At 44.1% G+C, this 24,297-nt stretch overlaps 1 protein-coding gene across 1 annotated transcript in view; it reads left to right on the forward strand.

Moving 5' to 3' along the window:
• Positions 1 to 9,148: 9,148 nt before the first annotated feature.
• The window catches only part of ALDH1A1 (aldehyde dehydrogenase 1 family member A1), a 73,377-nt gene continuing 58,228 nt past the window's right edge, over positions 9,149 to 24,297 (forward strand). Inside the window, exon 1 of the mRNA XM_038769692.1 lies at positions 9,149 to 9,305. Within this exon, the coding sequence (XP_038625620.1) occupies positions 9,210 to 9,305 (96 nt within the window). The 5' untranslated portion in view covers positions 9,149 to 9,209. The remainder of the gene's footprint in view (positions 9,306 to 24,297) is intronic.

The raw sequence follows: 24,297 nt of genomic DNA on the forward strand, positions 1-24,297 counted from the left end.
AAACTCTTATCCTTAGTCTTTGAAAATGGTCTTTAGGCAATAGTCAAACAAAGCAGTAAAGTTCACAGAGGCACAGGGAACAGAGGTGAGGCCTGCATGAGGAATGACACACATTTGTGCCCAGTCATTTTTCAACAAATCATTGCCTCTGAGTCAGTGGTATGCCCTCTGTTTTCCCTGGCAGTGGCAGTGGTCCCCTTCTGTTCTCAATCTACACTCACTCCCTTGGTGACCTCATTCGCTCCCACGGCTTCAACTATCATCTCTACGCTGATGACACCCAGATCTACATCTCTGCCCCTGCTCTCTCCCCCTCCCTCCAGGCTCGCATCTCCTCCTGCCTTCAGGACATCTCCATCTGGATGTCCGCCCGCCACCTAAAGCTCAACATGTCAAAGACTGAGCTCCTTGTCTTCCCTCCCAAACCTTGTCCTCTCCCTGACTTTCCCATCTCTGTTGACGGCACTACCATCCTTCCCGTCTCACAAGCCCACAACCTTGGTGTCATCCTCGACTCCGCTCTCTCATTCACCCCTCACATCCAAGCCGTCACCAAAACCTGCCGGTCTCAGCTCCGCAACATTGCCAAGATCCGCCCTTTCCTCTCCATCCAAACTGCTACCCTGCTCATTCAAGCTCTCATCCTATCCCGTCTGGACTACTGCACCAGCCTTCTCTCTGATCTCCCATCCTCGTGTCTCTCTCCACTTCAATCCATACTTCATGCTGCTGCCCGGATTATCTTTGTCCAGAAACGCTCTGGGCATATCACTCCCCTCCTCAAAAATCTCCAGTGGCTACCAATCAATCTGCGCATCAGGCAGAAACTCCTCACCCTGGGCTTCAAGGCTCTCCATCACCTCGCCCCCTCCTACCTCACCTCCCTTCTCTCCTTCTACTGCCCAGCCTGCAACCTCCGCTCCTCCACCGCTAATCTCCTCACTGTACCTCGTTCTCGCCTGTCCCACCGTCGACCCCCGGCCCACGTCATCCCCCGGGCCTGGAATGCCCTCCCTCTGCCCCTCCGCCAAGCTAGCTCTCTTCCTCCCTTCAAGGCCCTGCTGAGAGCTCACCTCCTCCAGGAGGCCTTCCCAGACTGAGCCCCTTCCTTCCTCTCCCCCTCGTCCCCCTCTCCATCCCCCCATCTTACCTCCTTCCCTTCCCCACAGCACCTGTATATATGTATATATGGTTGTACATATTTATTACTCTATTTATTTATTTTACTTGTACATTTCTATCCTATTTATTTTATTTTGTTGGTATGTTTGGTTCTGTTCTCTGTCTCCCCGTTTTAGACTGTGAGCCCACTGTTGGGTAGGGACTGTCTCTATGTGTTGCCAATTTGTACTTCCCAAGCGCTTAGTACAGTGCTCTGCACATAGTAAGCGCTCAATAAATACGATTGATTGATTGATTGATTGATACATAACAGAAGAGACAGGGAATGCTGATTTCACTGTGTTTGTTGTTTGTTTTTCCCCACTTGAATGGCTATTAGGAGATTCCCCCATGGAATCGCCACTCCACCGGCCTTCCCTCTTCACTTCACCCGCTTCACTGGCTCTCCAATCAATCAATCAATCAATAGTATTTATTGAGCGCTTACTCTGTGCAGAGCACTGTACTAAGCGCTTGGGAAGTACAAGTCGGCAACACATAGAGACAGTCCTTACCCAACAGCGGGCTCACAGTCTAAAAGGGGGAGACAGAGAACAAAACCAAACATACTAACAAAATAAAATAAATAGAATAGATATGTAGAAGTAAGATAAATAAATAAATAAATAGAGTAATAAATATGTACAAACATATATACATATATACAGGTGCTGCGGGGAAGGGAAGGAGGTAAGATGGGGGAGATGGAGAGGGGGACGAGGGTGAGAGGAAGGAAGGGGCTCAGTCTGGGAAGGCCTCCTGGAGGAGGTGAGCTCTCAGTAGGGCCTTGAAGGGAGGAAGAGAGCTAGCTTGGCGGATGTGGGGAGGGAGGGCATTCCAGGCCAGGTGGAGGATGTGGGCTGGGGGTCGACGGCGGGACAGGCGAGAACAAGGCACGGTGAGGAGATTAGCGGCAGAGGAGCGGAGGGTGCGGGCTGGGCTGTAGAAGGAGAGAAGGGAGGTGAGGTAGGAGGGGGCAAGGTGATGGAGAGCCTTGAAGTCGAGGGTGAGGAGTTTCTTCCTGATGCGCAGATTGATTGGTAGCCACTGGAGATTTTTGAGGAGGGGAGTAACATGCCCAGAGCGTTTCTGGACAAAGACAATCCGGGCAGCAGCATGAAGTATGGATTGAAGTGGGGAGAGACACGAGGATGGGAGATCAGAGAGAAGGCTGATGCAGTAGTCCAGACGGGATAGGATGAGAGCTTGAATGAGCAGGGTAGTGGTTTGGATGGAGAGGAAAGGGCAGATCTTGGCAATATTGTGGAGCTGAGACCTGCAGGTTTTGGTGACGGCTTGGATGTGAGGGATGAATGAGAGAGCGGAGTCAAGGATGACACCAAGGTTGCGGGCTTGTGAGACGAGAAGGATGGCAGTGCCGTCAACAGTGATGGGAAAGTCAGGGAGAGGGCAGGGTTTGGGAGGGAAGACAAGGAGTTCAGTCTTGGACATGAAGCTGATCTTTCTGAAGAGGGTAGGCTTAGCTTCATACAGCCAGGCTAGGTTGGGTAGGAGGGGGTGGTAGCTAGTGAGATGATAGAGGAGAGAGGGAGAGAGGGAGAGAGGGAGAGAGGGAGAGAGGGAAGGCCAGTGGGACATCGATTCCACATGAAAGGTCTCTGGGAAAAAAACCCCTAAACTCTGAAAAACACATACAAAGAGCTGCAGTCTTCCTGCAGTTTGCTGCTTCTAAGGCTGACAGTGTATAAGTTGTCAAAACCCAGGTGATGATTCCTTTTGACTTTCCAGATGGAGGAAATAAAGGCACTTTCATTACCAGCTTGCTACTGTAGCCAGTTTTTTGAGACTGTGTGTGTGTGTGTGTGTGTGTGTGTGTCCATATGCTCTTTCTTATCTTTTTCTCTCTCTTAATAATAATAATAATAATGATAATGGTATTTGTTAATTGCTTACTATGTGCCAAACACTGTTCTAAGTGCTGGAGTAGATACAAGGCAATCAGGTTGTCCCATTTGGGGCTCACAGTCTTAATCCCCATTTTACAGATGAGGTAACTGAGGCATAGAGAAGTTAAGTGACTTGCCCAAAGTCTTAATCTTGGATGATGATGATTTATTTTGTGGCTACTAGTATTGGCTATAGTAGGAATGGTATTTATTGAGTTCTTATTGAATATAGTGTACTGTACTAAGCATTTGGGAAGTACATCAGAAACAAAAGACATTCCATTTCCAGAAGAAGCTCACACTTGGTGGAGTATTGTATAGGTCGGTTCTTGGGAGCATCCAATACAAATAGGAAACATCAATTCCTGCCTCCATAGAAGCCCAGCCCGCTAGCAGGGTATTTTACATAAGCATCCAACAAAAACTCTTTATGATCAGTTCTAAGGCAGTCAGCTTTCTCCCTTTCTCTCTCTCTCTTCTATGGTGTTTAATAATGGTGGTATTTGTTAAGCGCTTACTATGTGCAAAGCACTGTTCTAAGCACTGGGGGGGGGGCTACAAGGTGATCAGGTTGTCCCACTTGGGGCTCACAGTCTTAATCCCCATTTTACAGATGAGGTAACTGAGGCACGGAGAAGTTAAGTGGCTTGCCCAAGGTCACACAGCTGACAAGTGGTGGAGCCAGGATTCGAACCCATGACCTCTGACTCCCAAGCCCTCGCTCTTTCCACTGAGCCATGATGGTATTTGTTCACAGCTTACTATGTGCCAGGCACTCTATTGAGCACTGGAATAGATACAAGATAATCAGGTTGGACACAGTCCTTGTCCCCCATGCGGGACAACCTGATCACCTTGTATCCACCCCAGTGCTTAGAACAGTGCTTGGCACATAGTAAGTGCTTAACAAATACCATCATTATTATTATGTCCCACATGGGGCTCGCAGTTTTAATCCCCATTTTACAGATGAGGTAACTGAGGCACAGAGAAGTGAAGTGACTTGCCCAAGATCACACAGCAGATAAGTGATGGGGTCGGGATTAGACCCCAAATCCTTCTGACTCCGTGGCCGTGCTCTATTCACTAGGCCACACCGCTGCACTCACTACACTCAATAAATATGATTGGGTGATATAACTGTGTGCACAGCTCTGTAGAAAGCACTGGGAAAGAATACGCAGGTGAGACTTAGACATGGTCCCTGCTCCTTGGGAGGCTCACAATCTATGAGTTTAAGTGAGGAGGAGGAACTGGAAACAGACATATCAGGAATGATGAAAAAATAAAACATAACACAGACAAATGCACAAAATGTAAACAAAGATCAGTAGGGCTTTGTGGCTGGAGGAACAGGATTTCATGCTCCTAGGAGCTCAGAGTCCACAGTCACAAGCACAACCACGGTGACCCCTCCAGTAGCAGTCTCTTTGTCTTCCTGAGATTTTGTGGAGGTGGCACCAGGCTGTGGCTATTTGTCTCCTTCTCGCCAGGATGGTGCAGGACATGTCAGGTTGGAGGGGCTTCGGTGATGTGGAGGAGAGTAGGTGCTAGATCCCGGGGAGGCAGCAGGGTGAACCCCGAAAGCCCTGGGAGCTAGAATGGTGGTTAGCAGGTACAACAGGTACAGCACATAGTCATCCAGCGGAGAGGTCTGAGATGTGACTAAGAATGACTAGAGTCCACGGTGGCCCTCGGTGTACAGGGCATGCTGGAAGTAGAGCCCTGGGAGTTGCGATGGACAGCCAGTGGGCCCTAAGAAGACATCTGATGGCAAGCACCCATCTCCTTGATCTTGCAGACCAAGGGAGATAGCTTGATGATCATTTGCTTTGCTGTAGACTCTGGGAACTGGGGTTTGCCAGAATTCACTCACTTTAAGATGCTATTTCCAAAAATAATCAAAGTGAGCATTTAATGACCATAGAGAAGAGATGCAGTAATCCAGCAACAGCTTCTGAACCGTGTCATGGCTGATGCTCTTGCTAATTGGTTCACCAGAGGAGAAAATATATTGGCTGGTACTAGGAAACAAGGAAATGAGAAGCCAGCTACATCTCTTTTCTTTTCTTCCTTTCAATCAGCGGGACATTTCTTTTCTCTATTGGAGTGGGCCTCAGGCTGAGTAGCGGGCTGGAACTCGTATTTTATTTTTTTGGTGAGGTGGTGGCTGGTTATGAGACTTGAGAGAGTTGGAGGGAAGTTCTGAGGGGCTTCAGTTCCTTTATTTTGCTTCACGGAGTCAAGTACAGGAACAAGGACCTGCATAATGGATTTGATTCTAGTGCTAGTGGCCTGCAAAGTGTCACTGGGACCCCCCTTTTCCAACCACTCATGATCCTCCTGGGGCCTGGAGTGCAATAAGTCAGTCAGTCAGTCAATCATATTTATTGAGTGCTTACTGTGTACAGAGCACTGGTCTCAGCACTTGGGAGAGTACACTATAACAAGTAGGTGCACTGAGGGGCAGCACATTGATAAGTACACGTGTGGTCTTCAGTCAATCATATTTATTGAGCTCTTACTATGTGCAGAGCACTGTACTAAGTGCTTGGTAGAGTACGATATAACAAAGTTCGTAGACACATTCCCTGCCCATGAGGAGATTACAGTCTAGAGGGGGAGACGTGCATTAAAATAAATTCAGGATGTGTACATAAGGCCTGTGGGGCTGCGGGTGGGGTGAATTAAGGATACAAATCCAAGTGTAAGGATGACACAGAAAGGAGAGGGAGTAGGGAAAATGAGGGCCTAGTCAGGGAAGGCCTCTTGGAGGAGGTGTGATTTTAATAAGGTTTTGAAGGTAGGGAGAGTGATCATCTGTCGGATATGAAGAAGGAGAGAATTCCAGGCCAGGGTGAGGACCTGGACAAAGTGTCAGCAGTGAGAAAGACAAGATCGAGGTACAATGAGTAGGTTAGTGTTAGAGGAGCAAAAGGAACGTGCTGGGTTGCAGTAGGAAATTGGCGAGGTAAGAGGTAAGAGTAAGGTGATTGAGTGCTTTAAATAATAATAATAACAATTTTCGTATTTGTTAAGTGCTTACTATGTGCAAAGCACTGTTCTAAGCGCTGGGGAGGTTACAAGGTGAACAGGTTGTCCCATGTGGGGCTCACAATCTTAATCCCCATTTCACAGATGAGGTAACTGAGGCACAGAGATGTTAAGTGATTTGCCCAAAGTCACACAGCTGACAAGTGTCAGAGCAGGGATTTGAACCCATGACCTCTGACTCCCAAGCCCATGCTCTTTCCATTGAGCCATGCTGCTTGGTAAGGAGTTTCTGCTTGATGCCGAGGTGGATGGGCCAGATGGATGGGTGAAGAGTGAACAGATGAAGAGAACAGTCAGGAAGGGAAGAAGGAAGGGTATAAGTGGCTTGATAATATGCAAAGGGATGGGATCAGAGGCGCAGGTAGAGGGGGTAGATTTTGAGAGAAGGTGGGAGATCTCCCCTTGAGATACTACTGGGAAAGATGGGAGAGAATCCAAGTATTCTGGGAATTCTGTTGCCTTCCCAAAATGCCTTCAGATCCATATGACTCTGTGGGAGTTCTCATGTCCCAAATGGAGAGAAATGTGAGCTGCTGCCCATTTTTTTTTCTGAACAGATTCTTAGTTAAAAATGCATGCATAGGTAAAATAATTCAAGTGATCTGATTTGCAGACTCGCGGCCAGATCCACTAGACTGCAAGCTCCTTGAGGGCAGGGATAATGTCTACTGACTCTATAGCATTGTCCCAAATGTTTAGTACAGTGCTCTATGTAGAGTAAGAGCTCTGGGAAACACCACCAATTAACTGATCCACCTGTGCAGAGTAACTGCTTCTCTTTGGCCACCGCCCAGCCTGGGCTAGGGGCCTGGGATCTCTGAGGCCTCCCACCACCTCCCAGCCAGACTGTGAGCTGGGAGCGGGGAAGAGGGATTTGACCCTTGAGGTTTTCTGGGCACCTGCAATGGGTGTTCAGAGGCAGTAACTGTAGTGGGGGGAAGTTAGTGCAGCGGCCATGATCTAGCTCCCCAAAATGGGTTTGGAGAATTCTCCTAGTTGTGCCATTCCCACACTCTTTCTACCCTGGAAATGAGGGAAAAACACTTGGAGAGAGGGGCATAGGGGAGCGAGAAAAACAGATAGAAGGAACCAAGGGGAGGGAGAGACAAGCTGAGAAAAGAATATGAGAGTCCCTTTGGACTCTCACAACTAGGAAGAGGATTTTTCTGTTTCCTTCCTTCTTTTCCCCTCCCCACCACCTAACAGGCTGTCTCGTGGAATTAGGTTTGGAGTTATAGGGTCCTGGAAGTTCTACCCTTTCCACCCTGCAAGTTGGTCTGCCCATACCTTCAAGGGCTATGAGAAAAAAAAAAACTAAAAGTAAGGTGAGCCTTAAAAACTTTAGGCTGCAGAGAAGTTAAAGAGAAATATTGTAAAAAGTGAAAATGTGACTTGACTTACTGCCCTGCCTCAGCCATCAGATACATTACCACTGTGACATGGGGAGCAGCAGCAAGAGCTGGTGAGAATCTTGCCAACTGATAGTTATTTTTAACCACACTGTGAAGCTGAAATAAATGCCAGCGCACCAGCAAACCCACAGTGTAAAGGGGATTCTAAAGCAATTTGTGGTTGTGTCATTAGTAAGACTCCAGAGATGGTGGTGATAGTGTGCAAAACAAGGACGCATGCCAAGTGTGTTTCAAGGCATTCAGCTGTACGCCAAGTCTCCCCAATTCTCTGGAAATGCAAGGTCCTGGTATCTGGATAAACAACTTCTATCTGGCAGCGCAAAGTTGCCGTAAATCCCAGCTACCCGGATATGGATATTCCACCACATTATGAGTTATGTAACAGCTGTTATGAAATTGCACATTTAAACAAAAACACATTTTGGTGAACTGAACTGGAGTAGATTACCATCCTGTCTCTCGTTACTTTCCCAGCCCTCCCCACCCCTCACCCCCCAAAATGAGGGGAAATAGGGAGCAGAGGAGTTAAGGTTGGTGAAAGGTGGAAACCGATGAGAGATGGGGGAGGAATTCTAGGAGTTTCCTTTCATTCGCAAACAGGGACAAATGGAAAGCCAAGAATACAGGTGGGTACAACCTCCTTGTTAGTTAGCCTTGATGATAAGCTACGAGAAGCAGCGTAGCCTAGTGGAGAAAGCATGGGACTGGAATTCAGAACGACCTGGGTTCTAATCGGGGCTCTGATGCTTGCTTGTAGTGTGGTCTTAGGCAACTCGCTCAACTTCTCTATGCCTCAGTTTCCTCAACTGTAGAATGGGGATACGTGTTCTCCCTCCTACTTTGAGTGCGAACCCCATGTAGGACAGGGACTGTGTCCAACCTAGTTAACTCGTGCCTATCCCAGTGCTTAGTTCAGTGTTTGAGGCATAGTCAGCACTTAACAAATACCATAAAAAAGATGATACACACAGGCAAGCTCTTGGTTCAAAACATTAGAGATCAATCAATCACTAGTATTCATTGGACCCTTACTCTGTGCACAGCACAGATTTGGGGGGGCATAACCTTAGCAGCTCATGTTACTATGAACCTGGGCAATCTGTCGGCCAAGATAAATCAGGCAGGGAGAAATAATGACAAACTGGAAGCTCTCTCCCTCATATAAGGAATACTCCACTTTAGCAAAAAAGTTAGCATGTGGGTCTGCTCCTCTTTTGGCTCTCTGGAAATGGGAAAAAGCAAAGCTTTTTGTCTTGGCCCTTTCATTTATTGCTCCCAGGGAAATGAAAATACTATAGAAATATGAAAGAAAAAATGACCTTAACTTTAGAGATCAAGGCAGCTTTATAGTCTTGTGACACATTTCTGCTTTGCCAATGAATGTGTTTTGCAAATACTCTACTGTCTCCCTTAAGAGACTTCGGTTCTGAAGAAATGGTTTCCTAAGGATTTAAGCCTAAAGTCAAAGCCGTGCTGCTCTGGGTGTTACAAATAAGTGTAGTGTCCTTTTCTTTTTTGCTCGGAGTTTGTTCCTCCAATCATATTCCTGTATGCAAATAAACCTTAGCCAGTTCAGACAAAAAGGAACAAATAAAGCTAAGTGCTCAGTCGGGACAAAAATCACTGAGCTTGTCTGATACTTCATTTCACCTGTATTTCAGGAACTAGCCTAGAAATGTCATCTGCCAATGTGAAAAAACAGACCCCAGGCAACCAACCTGCTCCAAGTTTGCCTGCACCACTCACTGATTGGAAAATCCAGTATACTAAGGTTAGTATAATGCATGTTTGCTATCTTGCCTCGGGTAGATGAGAAAATACATTTTAGTAATGAGGACAAAAGTTGATTTATGTAAGACTTATGTAAAGTGTCTTATATAAACATGGAAAGAAAAGTCATGCGTAACATAGGTTCATGTAGTGTCTTGTTCAAACAGTGGAAGTTGGGCAGAACAAATTATTTGCAACTTTAACCTGTATTTGTTACTGCAACTGTTGTAACTGGCTGACAGTTTCCACACTGATAAAAAAATGTCCTAGAGAGTTTGTAAGTTTCACGGGAATTGATTTAATCGACTACAGGGTGGTACATTTTGTTACGGTGATACTTTCTTCTTCTGCAAAAGATCCCCCAGAATAAAAAGTTAGAGAAAGCTAAACTACCAAGTTTTTTTTTCAATGAGAAGCAATTAAAGAAAGCAAACATACAAGCAAACAGAGCATGCAAAAAGATATTTTTAAAAACAATACTGTCACAACATTACTGTACAAGCTGACTATACATCTGCTAATTGGAAATAGCTCCTTTTCCAAAACCCTAAAGAGGTAGGCTTCACGTCAGTGATACAGTTTACTTGAGGAAATAAACCCCTTTATTTTTCTAAATAGCAAACTGTTAGCAAGGAATACACTTACATCTAGCAAACGCTATTGGAAACGCAGAGTTGCTCTCGACCCTGTCCATTCTGCCTTTGAAACGCCCAGCGAGAATCAAAACGAAATGGATCCTCCTTCACCAATCCTAAAATTCTCCCTGAGCTCTTATTTCACACCCCTGTACACAAATGCTTGCAAGTCAGAATCTCCAAACTTTGAACCCACAACTCTGATCTAAAAACCTTTAAAGTTTATGGGTTCAAAAAATTTCAGGTAAACCTTCCAGTGGCACAAAGAAGGTAAGAAAGGCAGTGGGTTGAAAAGTGGTAAATGGCCAGTTCTCCCTTCAAAACGAGCCAGCCAACCAAAAATGCATTGGGTGGCAATGATCAGTGATCATTCTCAGATGAAGGACCGGAAAGGGGATTTTTGCATAACTGTTTGGGTGATTATGGAATATTAAAGCTCAGAAATCTTTTCATTGTTATAACGTTATTCATTCATTAATTCAATCGTATTTATTGAGCGCTTACTGTGTGCAGAGCACTGTACTAAGCGCTTGGGAAGTACAAGTTGGCAACATATAGAGACGGTCCCTACCCAACAGTGGGCTCACAGTCTAGAAGGGGGAGACAGAGAACAAAACAAAACATATTAACAAAATAAAATAAGTAGAATAAATATGTACAAGTAAAATCTTCCTCTGGCATCAGCCAATGCTGGAGAGTGGGTGAGTATTTGAGTACTGTACTGTAAAATGTTCTAAAATCGTTACAGGTCTAAAGTTTTCCAGGATGTTAACAGCTGAAGATATTCCTTTCAAAAATACCTAAGCTGGAAAAGTGTTCCCAGTAAAAGGGCTAAGCTTGTTTGCACTTACTCTGCAACAAATATGTTGAGAGTACATCCTTGAAGCAATCTGTCCTCCCTAAATATGTGGAAAAACAGCTGCAATGTTTCCAGACACTTCGTCTCTTCAATCTACATTGTAGTATTTCATTCGTTCGAAGTATACTGCCTGAGTGGGACTCCTCAACACTATGTTTCTTTACCTGTAATCTATCCCCCAATTTTGGCCAACCCAGTATATCATCCCTCCTATTTTTATAATGAAGCTCAATAAGCAGCAGTAAACAAAGGGCACACAGGAGCTTAAAAGTCATCCATGTTTCCATATCGAACAGGCTGTTTTATTTTAGAATGTCATCTTGTTTATGACAACTCAGATTGTTTTGGCATCCGACCCACTGAAGTAATACTTGGTGCTCTGCAAAAGTTATCCCACTTTATGAAATCATTTCTCTTGAAATTGCACCTCAAGGGACTGTTCTTATTGCATGTGCTTTTCCGAGTAAAATAACCTGCCTATATGTGTTCAAATCCTTAATTTACCTCCTTTTTCCAAATGTGTTCATGCTGAATAAATCGAGTGAATAGATGTATGCCCAGAGACTGCCTTTCTGATTTTAAAAAGAACCAAAGTTTTAAAAAGGGAAAAGCAGCCACTTAGTTTATATCTCCTGTTCACTTGATTGATTCAGCATAAATACATTTGAAAAAAGCAATAAAATTATGAATTTGAACATATAGACAGGTTATGATCCCTAAAACAGTTCAGGACCATGGTGACTTATGCTTCCTCCATGCGCTAACGTTTTTAAGTTAATGCATTGAAACAGTACAGTCGAATTAATTCATTAATTGTGGTATTTATTAAGCACTTATTATGTGCCAGGCAGTGTACTAAGCTCTGGGGTGGATACAAGCAGAGCAGGTGGGACACAGTCTCTTATCCCACGTGGTGCTCACAGTCTCAATCCCCATTTTACAGATGAGGTAATTGAGGCCCAGAGAAGCAAAAAGATTTGCCCAAGTTCACACAGCAGGCAAGTGGCGGAGCCAGAATTAGAACTCATGACAGTCTGACACCCAGGCCCGTGGTCTGTCCACTATACCATGCTGCTTCTCTTATTTTTATGAGTCTCTATGGGAGAAGATTTACAGCATTCTTTTATTTATTACCCGGTTCACCGACCAAAACATTTTTTAAATGAGAGATTGCAGTTGCATATATAATTCTGAGTGAACTTCAAATAAATGCCAGGAACTTTACAGCTTCCTGCCTCCCCTAAAATTTATTCTGGACAAATCTTAGTGGCAGGTGTCTGGTGAATGCAAAGATGAAACTGGGGAAAAAAGAGGGCTGGTTAACCCTGTTTGTCAGTTTAGAAAATTAGTAATCGCTTGGGAGTCTGAGCCCCCACGCTGACAGTGAGTTTTCCTGAGTGTTGTTTTAGTGTAAATCTATTATCCATGGCAACAGGGGTAGGAATTGTAAGACTAAGTTAAAACTGTAGCTAATCCCTACACCTACCTAGTGGAAAGAGCATGGACCGGGGAATCAGGAGACCTGGGTTCAAGCGTCAGCTCTGCCACTGGATGGTTTATGGCTTGGGCCTCTACCTCTCCCAGTTGGGGGGAAATCCACAAGTTCTGAGCTGTGATTAGCGAAGCATTAAAGCGTCCGTCCATCCGTCCGTGGGTCCGGACTGAACGGGCCAGCCTTATGCTCTGCACACAGTAAGCGCTCAATAAATACGATTGAATGAATGAATGAATGATGGAGAAGATTGTTGCCACCCTGGTGAGTCCTTGTCCTGCTTCTTTGGCGTTGGGATCCCAGAGTGCGGGAGAAGGGACCAGAGGTTGAGGTCCAGCTCTGCGGACCTTGCTTCTGGTGCAATCCTACAGCCTCCTGCCCGCCCCCCCCCTCCCCCCCAGGTGTAGGGGGGAGATACAGATTGCCAACCACACTCCCCTTCTCATGACCGAAACCCCTCAAACCCCTTCCTCTCCGGGCTCTGCTGGGCTCTGGGTTCTGAACAGGGAAACGTGGCACTCTCAGCCCATCGACGGGCAATCATCAGGCTGACCAAAAAACAAAGAAAGTTGAGTGTAGGGGTGAATGAGGCTACTGATACCTAATCGGTAAACCCCGGCTGAAAAGAAGGGGACAAGAATGTGTTATTAAAACAAGGGGTTTCAGGCTAAACGTAGGTTTGATTCAATTAATTGGTGAAAAGTTCATAGTATGTTTGTAAAGAGCAATTAGGAATTTAGGGGAAAAGACAAGAGGCTTGTACTGTAATGGCGTTGACAAATATAAAAATAATCACAGGTAGGGACGATAAAATGACTAAGTACACATACACACATAACCGTGAAGAGAACAGGAAAATCACCTGGCTGCCATGTGGGAGGCAGGGGTATTTAACGAAGGGGTCACGTGGTCGGCATGGACCATCCCCATGGCCCAACATGGAGGTAGCACACGGCGGGCATGTGCTCAGCACTCTGCGATCCTGTGGGTGGCACGGGGGTATCATGGGGTATCACCAGGTTGGTTTGCAGTGATCACGTGAGTGGCACAGGGCTATCAAGTGGTGGTCACATGCTCAGCACGGCAAAATCACGTGAACACCATGGCCAGATCATGTGGGTGGCACGGGGCTATCTCATTGCAATCACATGGGCGACACAAGGCTGTCAGGTGGCTTTTAGATTGTGAGCCCACTGTTGGGTAGGGACTGTTTCTATATGTTGCCAACTTGTACTTCCCAAGTGCTTAGTACAGTGCTCTGCACACAGTAAGTGCTCAATAAATACAATTGATTGATTGATTGCCACGTACTCAGCATGCCACAATCACGTGGGCGGCCCGGTGATATCAGGCTGTGATTGCATGGTTAGCATGTCCTAATCACGTGGGCGGCACAGCAGTGCAGGGCTGCAGATCTCTGCTCAACTGAACTGAAAGAAGTTGGGCACCAGTAGTGGGAAATAGACATTGTCAGCCCATCAGTGGGCAAGTAGTAGGCTTTCAAGGAGACAAGAAAGTAGCCTTCTGACTCCCAGACCAATAATAATAATAATAATAATAATAATAATAATAATAGCATATGTTAAGTGCTTACTATGTGCCAGGCAATGTTCTAAGTGCTGAAGTAGATACAAGATAATCAGGTTGGACACAGTCCCTGTCCCACACAGGACTCATAGTCTTAATCCCTGTTTTACAAATGAGAGAACTGAGGCACAGAGGAGTAAAGTGACTTGCCCAAGCACACACAGAAGACAAGTGTCAGAGCCGGGATTAGAACCCATAACCTTCTGACTCCCAAGCCCATGCTCTATCCACAAGGCCACACTGTTTCTCCAATATTATGAACAAATATCATTTTAAAACCTTAATAAATTATTAATAATGTGTTTAATAAATTAGCTTAAATATCTCTAGAAAGTCTACTCTGGACTCCTAAGGTGTATGTGGTTAGTTAGGGAATTACTGATAGTCAAAGTGACTGTGATTTATTTCAGCTTCCACATTTCCAGTACTAACTTCTCTGAAAATGTTGTGGTTCTTTGAAAAGCTTATACCTAAAACCATGGGAGAAATAGGCCAGGTCACCAACAGGGAAAAAGTAATGCATTTCCTCTCCTGGAAAATAGAGCTAAAATAGATTGAAAGAACATGACTTTCAGGGTTGTAGAAACTTGAATATAAATTTTTATCATTGGTCACAAAGTGTTAAAAAAATCTATGGGAAATCCATGTGAATGGTGGTAGACAAAGCTAACTCATTTTTCAGAGATAATATTTCTTTCACCAAAACAAAAGATGGCCAAAGTAAATAACCTGAACATGTCTTCATTCTCCAGAGTGCTTTCATTATTTTCAGTCAAGATCCAGATTCCCGTGGGTTGAAATCTAATATCTGGTTTTCATGAACTCAAGCTGAAGGGTTTAGGAAATACTTTCTGAACTACTTGGAGGTATGTGGATCTAGGACCTAACTTTGAATATACCATAAATACATATTAAATTGTATTTTTTATTCCCTCCTCCATTTTCATTCATTCATTCAATCGTATTTATTGAGTGCTTATTGTGTTCAGAGCACTGTACTAAGCATTTGGGAGAGTACAATACAACAATAAATGGACACATTCCCTGCCCACAATGAGGGAATTACGGGAATAATAATAATAATAGTAATAATGGCATTTGTTAAACGCTTACTATGTGTCAGGCACTGTACTTAGTGCTGGGGTGGACACAAGCAAATCGGGTTGGACACAGTCCCTGTCCCACATGGAGCTTGCAGTCTTAATCCTTATTTTACAGATGAGGAAACTGAGGCCCAGAGAAGTGAAGTGACTTGCCCACGATCATACAGCAGACAAGTGGCTCAGTGGAAATAGCATGGGCTTGGGAGTCAGAGATCATGGGTTCTAATCCAGGTCCGCCACTTAGCTGTGTGACTTTGGGCAAGTCACTTCACTTCTCTGTGCCTCAGTTCCCTTATCTGTAAAATGGGGATGAAGACTGTGAGCCCCATGTAGGACAAACTGATCACCTTGTATCCCCGCAGTGCTTAGAACAGTGCTTTGCACATAGTAAACGCTTAACAAATACCAACATTATTATTATTAAGTGGCGGAGCCAGGATTAGAGCCCATGACCTTCTGACTCCCAGGCCCCTGCTCTATCCACTACACCGTGCTGCTTCTCAGGTAGATAGGAAGGCAGGTATAACATTTTGTGGGACCAGTGTAGCAGGTTGGTTGGTAGGGGCACAGAGGAGCTGGATTTAAAGTACCATCAACAGAGTGAAGGTAGAGAGTTTGTGGGGAGTCCAGGCAAATAAAGAACCACTCTTTGAATGGCTTTACCTGGGTTACAGGTGGCAGCAATAGGGTGATCTACTTTGGGTTTGTTAGTGACTGTTAATCAATCAATCAGTTACATTTATTGAGCGCTTACTGTGCCAGAGCCCTGAACTAAGTGCTTGGGTGAGCATAATACAACAAAGTTGGTAGATGTGAACCCTGCCCACAAGGAGCTTATCACCTTGTAACCTCCCCAGTGCTTAGAACAGTACTTTGCACATAGTAAGTGCTTAATAAATGCCATCATTATTATTATTATTAAAGGAGAAGGCAGATATTAAAATAGATTAGGGATAAGGGAAATAGTAGAGTATAAACCTATGTACCTAAGTACTGTGGGAGTAGAGTTAGTATTAAATTGCTTAAGGGGTAATAATAATAATGATGATGGTATTTGTTTAGCACTTACTATGTTCCAGGCACTGTACTAAGCGCTAGGGTGGATACAAGCAAATCAGGTTGGACACAGTCCCTCTCCCATGTGGGGCGCGCAGTCTCAATCCCCTTTTTACAGATCAGGTAACTGAGGCCCAGAGAAGTGAAGTGACTTGCCCAAAGTCACACAGCAGACATGTGATGGAGCCAGGATTAGAAGCCATGACCTACACACCCAAGTGCCTAGTCAGTACAGATGGGAGGGCCTGAAGAGGAAATACAGGGCTTAGTCCGTGAAGGCCTTTAGGAGGAGATTCATTCATTCAATCATATTTATTGAGCGCTTACTGTGTGCAGAGCACTGTACTAAGTGCTTGGGAAGTACAAGTTTGCAAAATATAGAGATGGTCCCTACCGAACAGCGGGCTCACAGTCTAGAAGGGGGAGACAGACAACAAAACAAAACATATAAACCAAATAAAATAAATAGAATAAATATGTACAAGTAAAATAGAGTAATAAATATGTACAAACATATATACATATATACAGGTGCTGTGAGGAGGGGAAGGAGGTAAGGCGGGGGGATGGGAGGGGGAGTAAGGGGAGAAGAAAGGGGGGCTCAGTCTGGGAAGGCCTCCTGGAGGAGGTGAGCTCTCAGTAGGGCTTTGAAGGGAGAAGGAGATGTGATTTTAAGAGGGTTTTGAAGGTGGGGCGGGTGGTGGACTGTCAGATATGAAAGGGGAGGGAGTCCCCGGCCCAAGGGAGAATGGAGGTAAGGGGTCTGGTGGAAAGAACAGAGAGTAGATTGGCGTTAGAGGAGTGGAGTGTGGCAGTAATAGAAAGATGACCAACTCTTGTGGAATTGGCAAAATGTCAGCGGGTCTGAGAGGACTAGTTTGAAGTAGCTGGGACAAAGTTATATCCAATTTTCCCAGATCCTTTAACATTTCAGGGTTGCTGGCCACCTCCCTTCCTTCTCTTCTTTCCTGTCTTTTTTTCCCAAGTTCTGCCTATCCCCAAAATACTTCTCTCCTTCTATTCTCTCCTATTTTGCCCTCTATTATCATCATCATCATCATTATTATTATTATATTTTGCAAAGTGGTGTCAGATTACTCAGCAGTCATTTCCCTGGGATCAAGATTGCAAAGAAGGGATTATTGAGGATTTCTGAGCATTTTCTCCTCTAGCTGGCACCTGTTATTTGGTTTCCTTTTCCTTTGTTTGAAAGAAAATGACATTATCAGCTGAAAATGGAAATCAAATCTAATGTGTTGGAGCTTGGTTTAACCTTTGGAAGCCATTTCACTCCATTCTTTTCAGGATTGAAGTTGCTCTCTTGCGGTAAATTAAAAATTTAAGGAGGCTTTATGGAAGTCTAGTGACCTGAAAGAGTTAATGTACCTCATTACCTAAATACATGAGCAGAACCTAAATCTCTAAAGTTTGAGAAGCTTCTAAGGTACTATAAAACACTATGGCTTGTCCTACATATAGCCATCTTCCTCCCTTCTGAAATTATTTTGCCTTTCTCCATTATATGGCAGTTGGTTTAGTAATGTCCCCAAGAGATCATTTTCATAGGTTGTTGTGATGACTAACTGAAATAATCATTTTGAAAAATGCATCGCTTTTGGAAAAACTAAAACAAACACATGCATGTATTTTAATCAAGCACCTGTTCTAACTTTATAAATCCATTTTTTTAAAACGTGAGTGTTCTGGAAAGTAAATGATAATAATAGTGATGGCTCATTATGGGCAGGGAACGTGTTTGCTAATGCTGTTGTTTTGTACTCTCCCAAGTGCTTAGTACAGTGGTCTGCACATAGTATGCACTCAATAAATATGATTGATTGATTGATGGTATTTGTTAAGTGCTTCTCGGTGCTGAGGCCACCACAACATCACTAAAATCCACCCCTTTCTCTCCATCCAAACTGCTACCACATTAATGCAAGCACTTATCCTATCCCACCTTGATTACTGTGTCAGCTTCCTTGCTGCCTTCCCTGTCTCCTGTCTCTCCCCACTCCAGTCTTCACTCCACTTCCCAAACCATTTTCCTTCAAAAACGTTCAGACCATGTTTCCCCACTCCTCAAGAAACTCCAGTGGTTGTCCATCCACCACCGCATCAAACAAAAACTCCTCACCATTGGCCTTAAAGCACTCAATCACCTTGTCCCCTCTTACCTCACCTCACTACTCTCCTACTACAACCCAGTCTACATACTTCATTCATCTAGTGCTAACCTTCTCACTGTATCTCGATCACCGCCAACCTCTCAGTCACATCATACCTGAAACACCCTCCCTCCTCATATCAGACAGATAATTGTCCTCCCCCACTTCAAAGCCTTATTGAAGGCCCATCTCCTCCAAGAAGCCCTCCCTGACTAAGCTCTCCTCTCCTCTTCTCTCACTCCCTTATGTGCCGCCCTGACTTGCTCCCTTTATTCATCCTTCCTCTCACCCCCAAAGCACATATGTATATATCTGTCATTTATTAATTGATTTATGCATATTAATGTCTGTCTCTCCCTCTAATAATAATAATAATAATTGTGGTATTTGTTAAGTGCTTACTATGTGCCAAGCACTGTACTAAGCGCTGGGGTGGATACAAGCAAATCGGGTTGGACACAGTCCCTGTCCCAAATGGGGCTCACAATCTCAATCCCCATTTTACAGATGAGGTGACCGAGGCACAGAGAAGAAAAGTAATTTGCCCAAGGTCACCGAGCAGACACGTTGGGGAGCTGGGATTAGAAACCAGGTCCTTCTGACTCTCAGGCCCCTGCTCTACCCACTACGCCATGCTGCTTCTTGCTGTGGGCAGGGAATGTGTCTGTTGCTGTATTGTATTTGCCCAAGCGCTTAGTACAGTGCTTTGCACACAGTAAGCACTCAATAAATACGATTGAATAAATGAATGAATGAAGGCTGATACAATGCAATCAAATTGGACACAGCCCTTGTCCCACCTGGTGCTCACAATCTGTGATCGTTAGACATCAATGGTCTGTTTGGATATATTGGAAAAGTATATTTGATCACGTCCACACAGTTAAACCAAGAGAGCCTGAGCCGTATTAACTCCATTCCCAACTGTCCTCATTTGTCTATCTCTAGAAACAAAAAATCCTCTCAGTTTGGTGCAGAATTATCTAGTACTACTATCTACTCTGTAAAGGGGAAATTTTCTCTACTCTAAATGGGGCACAAATTTTACATGAACTCACAGATCACACAGTGGGCCACTGTTATGGCAGCTGCTCCAAAAATCTAGATTAGCAGTTGCCATTGACATCCACGGGGAAACTGCTTGTTTGCTCGTTCTGTAACCCTGAGACCGTTTATGGCATTGAACTTCTTCAGCACACTCTCATAGAATATGTTTGATCATCAATCGTATTTGGTGTTTGATCAAATGATCATCAATCGTTTGATGTTTGGAAATGTATGCCAAGTGTTTCTTATTGTCCTTGGGATATTCTTCAGCTATGGCACTCAAGCAAAGGAATTTTGGAACCTTGATTTCTCATCCCCTACTGAGTTGAAGAGACTTAGTAGACTGTCAACACAATAATTTCTGCTCACAGTGAACAAATAATCGTTCCAGTGCAATAAATTATCATGATGATGAAGTTGGAGTCTCCCACTGAAGATGACGGATGAGCCTCAGTCTCTGCTGGTCTTGTTCCTGCTGGGGCAAGGAGTGCCAAGAGTAAGTAGGTGGATAGGTATTGAATCCCATTTTACAGATGGGGAAACTGAGGCACAGAGAAGTTAAGTGGCTTGCCCAAGGTTACCCAGAAGGCACTCAGCAGAGCTGGGATTAGAACCCAGGTCCTCTGACTCCCAGGCCCGGACTCTTTCCACTAGGCCAGGCTGCTTTATCTCAGTAGCTCTCCATGCTAGGACATCTCAGTTTGTCTCCATTTTTCCTGTTTGACAAATCTTACCAAGAAATACCTGCTCCCTATCAATAAAGTGTATGGGAAAGAGTCTTTTCCACTCCTCTATATACCGTGCTCCAGGAGTGATTACTAATTAATTTGCAGTGGCCTGAAACAGCTAATGCTGCTCACAAAGGGATTAAACTTAATTCTCAGAAAATGCATCCCTGGCCGGATCTGACCATTTGCTTATTAAATGTCATATGAGCTCTATTTTTAAGTCACCATCATGGCCTCTCTTGCTTGTTCAAGTACAGTTAGAGGAAGGAGCATGAAGACAAATAAAGGGTCATTTAAACTTAGGTCATCTGCAAATATTTAAAGTATAAGACCAATTTAGACCTAAATTTACAACTGGGGAGTTGCTGTGTCATAGTGAACCCGAAATGTGTTCATTTTTGCAGCTCGTGATACCTTTTTAACCTGTGCTAAAGGGCAGCAGCTAAAGTGAGATTTATCTGATGTCACCTGTCCAAACCGATTGCAGTACCAGTATAATACCATCTTATTGTCCACGTCTTTCTAGAATCATTTTATCTTCTCACCAGAAGTGTGATTTCTGAAACACTGCTGTTGTTCTGGTAGTATTCTAGCAGGCCATTATGATGATGAGGAACTGAATTAAGTTGGAAAAAAAGAGACTGTAAAATTGTTCTGTGGGCCGGATCTTAAGGGAAATGATGAATTCTGGAAACTTGAGGCAATCCATCTGGATTGTGGGCAGGGAACGTTTGTGCTCTCCCAGGTGCTTAGTGCAGTGCTCGGCATATAGTAAGCGCTCAATAAATACCATTGCTGGATTGATTGATTATCCCTCCATTTCCCCGGGCTTGTGGAAACCTTGCTTGTTGAGATCCCTAGTCTCACTGGCAGGGTTATAATGCTCACATGTAATAGAATGGCTAGCCCATGCATGGGCAAGAATCACTAAGAGAAGTATGAATTTTCCTGTTCTTAACATTGTTATTGAGTCAAATGGGTTGAGGTCATAATTTGGTCCTTAGAATTTATGTAACTCTTCCAAAGAGCTCAAAGTGCTTTTCATATAAACAGTGACTTTCATATAAAACTCTCTCCTCTAAGAGTAAAGTTGAAAGAAGGGAGAGAAAATTTCCCTCCTGCCTAATGACAAGAACTGTGGGGAACACCGTGCTCCTGCTCTTCCCTGGCTGTGTGCCCCTGAAAAGGCACTGATTCACCTGTTCAGGTTGTGGTGGCTCCCATTCCTCAACTGAAGCTTGGCTGTCATCTTCTTAAAAACAGATATACTCATTCTGCTGGAGGCTGTGTAGGATGCCAGCAATTGGAGAATGTTTTTTCCATTCCAAAAATGATAATAATTGCGGTATTTGTGAAGCACTTACTAGATGTCAACCATTCATCCATTCATTCAATCGTATTTATTGAGCGCTTACTATGTGTAGAGCACTAAGTGCTTGGAAAGTACAATTCAGCAACAGAGACAATCCCTGCCCACAATGGGCTCACAGTCTGAAAGTGGGGAGACAGACCTCAAAACAAGTAAACAAGCATCACTATAAATAGAATTATAGATATATACATATATATACACATCAAAACAAGTAAACAGGCATTAATGTAAATTAATAGAATTCTAGATATGTACATATATACACAAGTGCTGTGGGGTGGGGAGGCGGTAGAGCAAAGGGAACGAATCAGGGCAATGGGGGGTGGAGGGGGAGCTGAGGAAAAGGGGGGGCTTAGTCTGGGAAGGCCTCCTGAAGAAGGTGAGTCTTTAGTAGGGCTTTGAAGTGGGGAGGTGTGATTGGCAGATTTGAGGAGGGAGGGCATTACCGGCCAGGGGTAGGACGTGGGCCAGGGGTCGACAGTGGGACAGGCGAGAATGAGGCGCAGTGAGAGCACTCTTCTGAATGCCGGAATAGATCTCAGATCATGAGATTGGACATAATTTCTGCCCCATGTGGGACTCACACTCTAAGAAGGAGAGAGAGCAGGTATTGAATCCTCATTTTACAGTTGAAAAAAGTGAGGCACAAAGAACAAAGAAGTCAAGTGATTTGCCCAAGGTCACACAGCAGGCAAGTGGTAAATCTGGGATTAGATCCCAAGTCCCCTGACTCCCAGACCCATTCTCTTTCCTCTAGGCCATGCTGCTTCCCTTCCCTCCTACCCATCAGAGGAGGAGGAAAATTGGGGATCTGAGAACCCGCTGCTTTATTTACCAATCAATCAATCATATGTATTGAGCACTTGCTGTGTTTACTAAGCCCTTGGAAGAGTATGCTATAACAGTGTTAGTAGAAACATTCCCTGACCACATGAGTTTACAGTCTAGAGGAAAACTTGAAATTCCCCAAAATACAATTAACCATTAGGTGGCATTTTAATCCATCCTTGGGTCACACTTTTTTTTAAGCGCTTACTATGTACCAGGTGCTGTACTAAATGTTGGAGTAGATAAAAGGTAATCAAGTTGGACACAGTTCATGTTCCACATGGGGATCACCATTTTAATCCCCATTTTTCAGATGAGGTAACTGAGGCCCAGAGAAGTTAAGTGACTTGCCCAAGGTCATATGACAGACAAGTGGCAGAACTGGGATTAGAACCCAGGTCCTTCTGATACCCAGGCTTGTGCTTTCTCCACTAGGCCATATATTTATTTTTCCCCAAACTTTTTAAGTTGAGGAAAGCAGGTGATTTAAATTTTATTTTACTGATGGAGAAGTTGAGGCATTTCAGTACTCTCCGGAGTAGCACTTATGTACATGTCTTCGTTGTTTCCCCTTCCTGAACTGGATTTTAATGCCTGTCTCTCCTGCTTTATCGTAAGCTCCTCGAGGGCAGGGCCCGTGTTGACTAACTCTATCATACTTTTTCAGGTGCTCGGACAGTGTTCAGCACAGAGGAAGAGCTCAGGAAGTACTAATGTTTTTATTAAGACCCAGAAAGCCTTAGAGTATTAGTTGGGAGTTAAGAGTTCTGACTAGTAGCTAGGAACCCTCATTACCACTACAAAGCTTTATCCAGGTAACTAGGCTTCATGGTTGAGTTGCTAATCCCTTGTGTAAGTTTTAACAGCTTTTTGAAAATACTAAGTGCAATGTCTTCAGTGCCAAGGATGGGGAAGGTGACAGAGTGTTTATTATAATTATTATTGATATTAATAATTGTGATATTTGCTGTGTTACAATATGCCAAGCGCTAGGCTAGATACAAAGCGCTAGGCTAGATACAAAGTAATCAGGTACCACATGGGCTCACAGTCTTAGTAGGAAGGAGAACAGGAATTTAATTCTCATTTTTCAGATGAAGGAACTGAGGCACTGAGAAATTAAGTGATTTGCCTAAGATTGCACAATTGGTAAGTGGCGAGGCTGGGATTAGAACCCAGGTCAATCAATCAATCATATTTATTGAGCGCTTACTATGTGCAGAGCACTGTACTAAGCGCTTGGGAAGTACAAATTGGCAACACATAGAGACAGTCCCTACCCAACAGTGGGCTCACAGTCTAAAAGGGGGAGACAGAGAACAGAACCAAACATACCAACAAAATAAAATAGGATAGAAATGTACAAGTAAAATAAATAAATAAATAAATAAATAGAGTAATAAATATGTACAACCATATATACATATATACAGGTGCTATGGGGAAGGGAAGGAGGTAAGATGGGGGGATGGAGAGGGGGACGAGGGGGAGAGGAAGGAAGGGGCTCAGTCTGGGAAGGCCTCCTGGAGGAGGTGAGCCCATGCTCTTTCCACTAGGCCAGACTGCATGCAGTGTTTGCCAAAGTAATCAGATATGTCCCTGGCTGGTGAAATATATTTCTTTAAACCTATTTATCTATGAACAAGTAGTTGGCATCAAACTCCTCTGATGGTTTTTCCCCAATAATGTTTTGCCTTGACAGTTAATGACCCCGTAATACAGAGAAAAACATTTCACTATCTGAGTGATTCAAATTCTAATTAGTGACCTTACTACAAAGATTATAGGGATTAAAAATCTGACATAGATGGTTTAAAATATCTGCTGTCTTCTAAATCAAGTAAACATTTTTCTTTGACTAGGCACCTTGGTGTTCCCATTGTGTTTTCATGCTTGTTTGCCAGTATCGAAACTGAGATTCGGCACATGCTGTTCTTCCTTTCTAAAGGTTAGAACTGAATATGCAAAGCAGTTCCTGGTGATTTGGCATGCTTTTGCGATTGTTTTGAGACCTTGTAATGATGCTGGATAAGCCTGTCTCATCGTTTGGGGCTAGTGCTGATGGTCCACAGGAAATTTATTTATCTTAATCTCCAAAGGGGGATTCTGGGTACACTC

Source organism: Tachyglossus aculeatus, chromosome X4 (assembly GCF_015852505.1).
Source record: "Tachyglossus aculeatus isolate mTacAcu1 chromosome X4, mTacAcu1.pri, whole genome shotgun sequence".
NCBI lineage: Eukaryota > Metazoa > Chordata > Mammalia > Monotremata > Tachyglossidae > Tachyglossus > Tachyglossus aculeatus.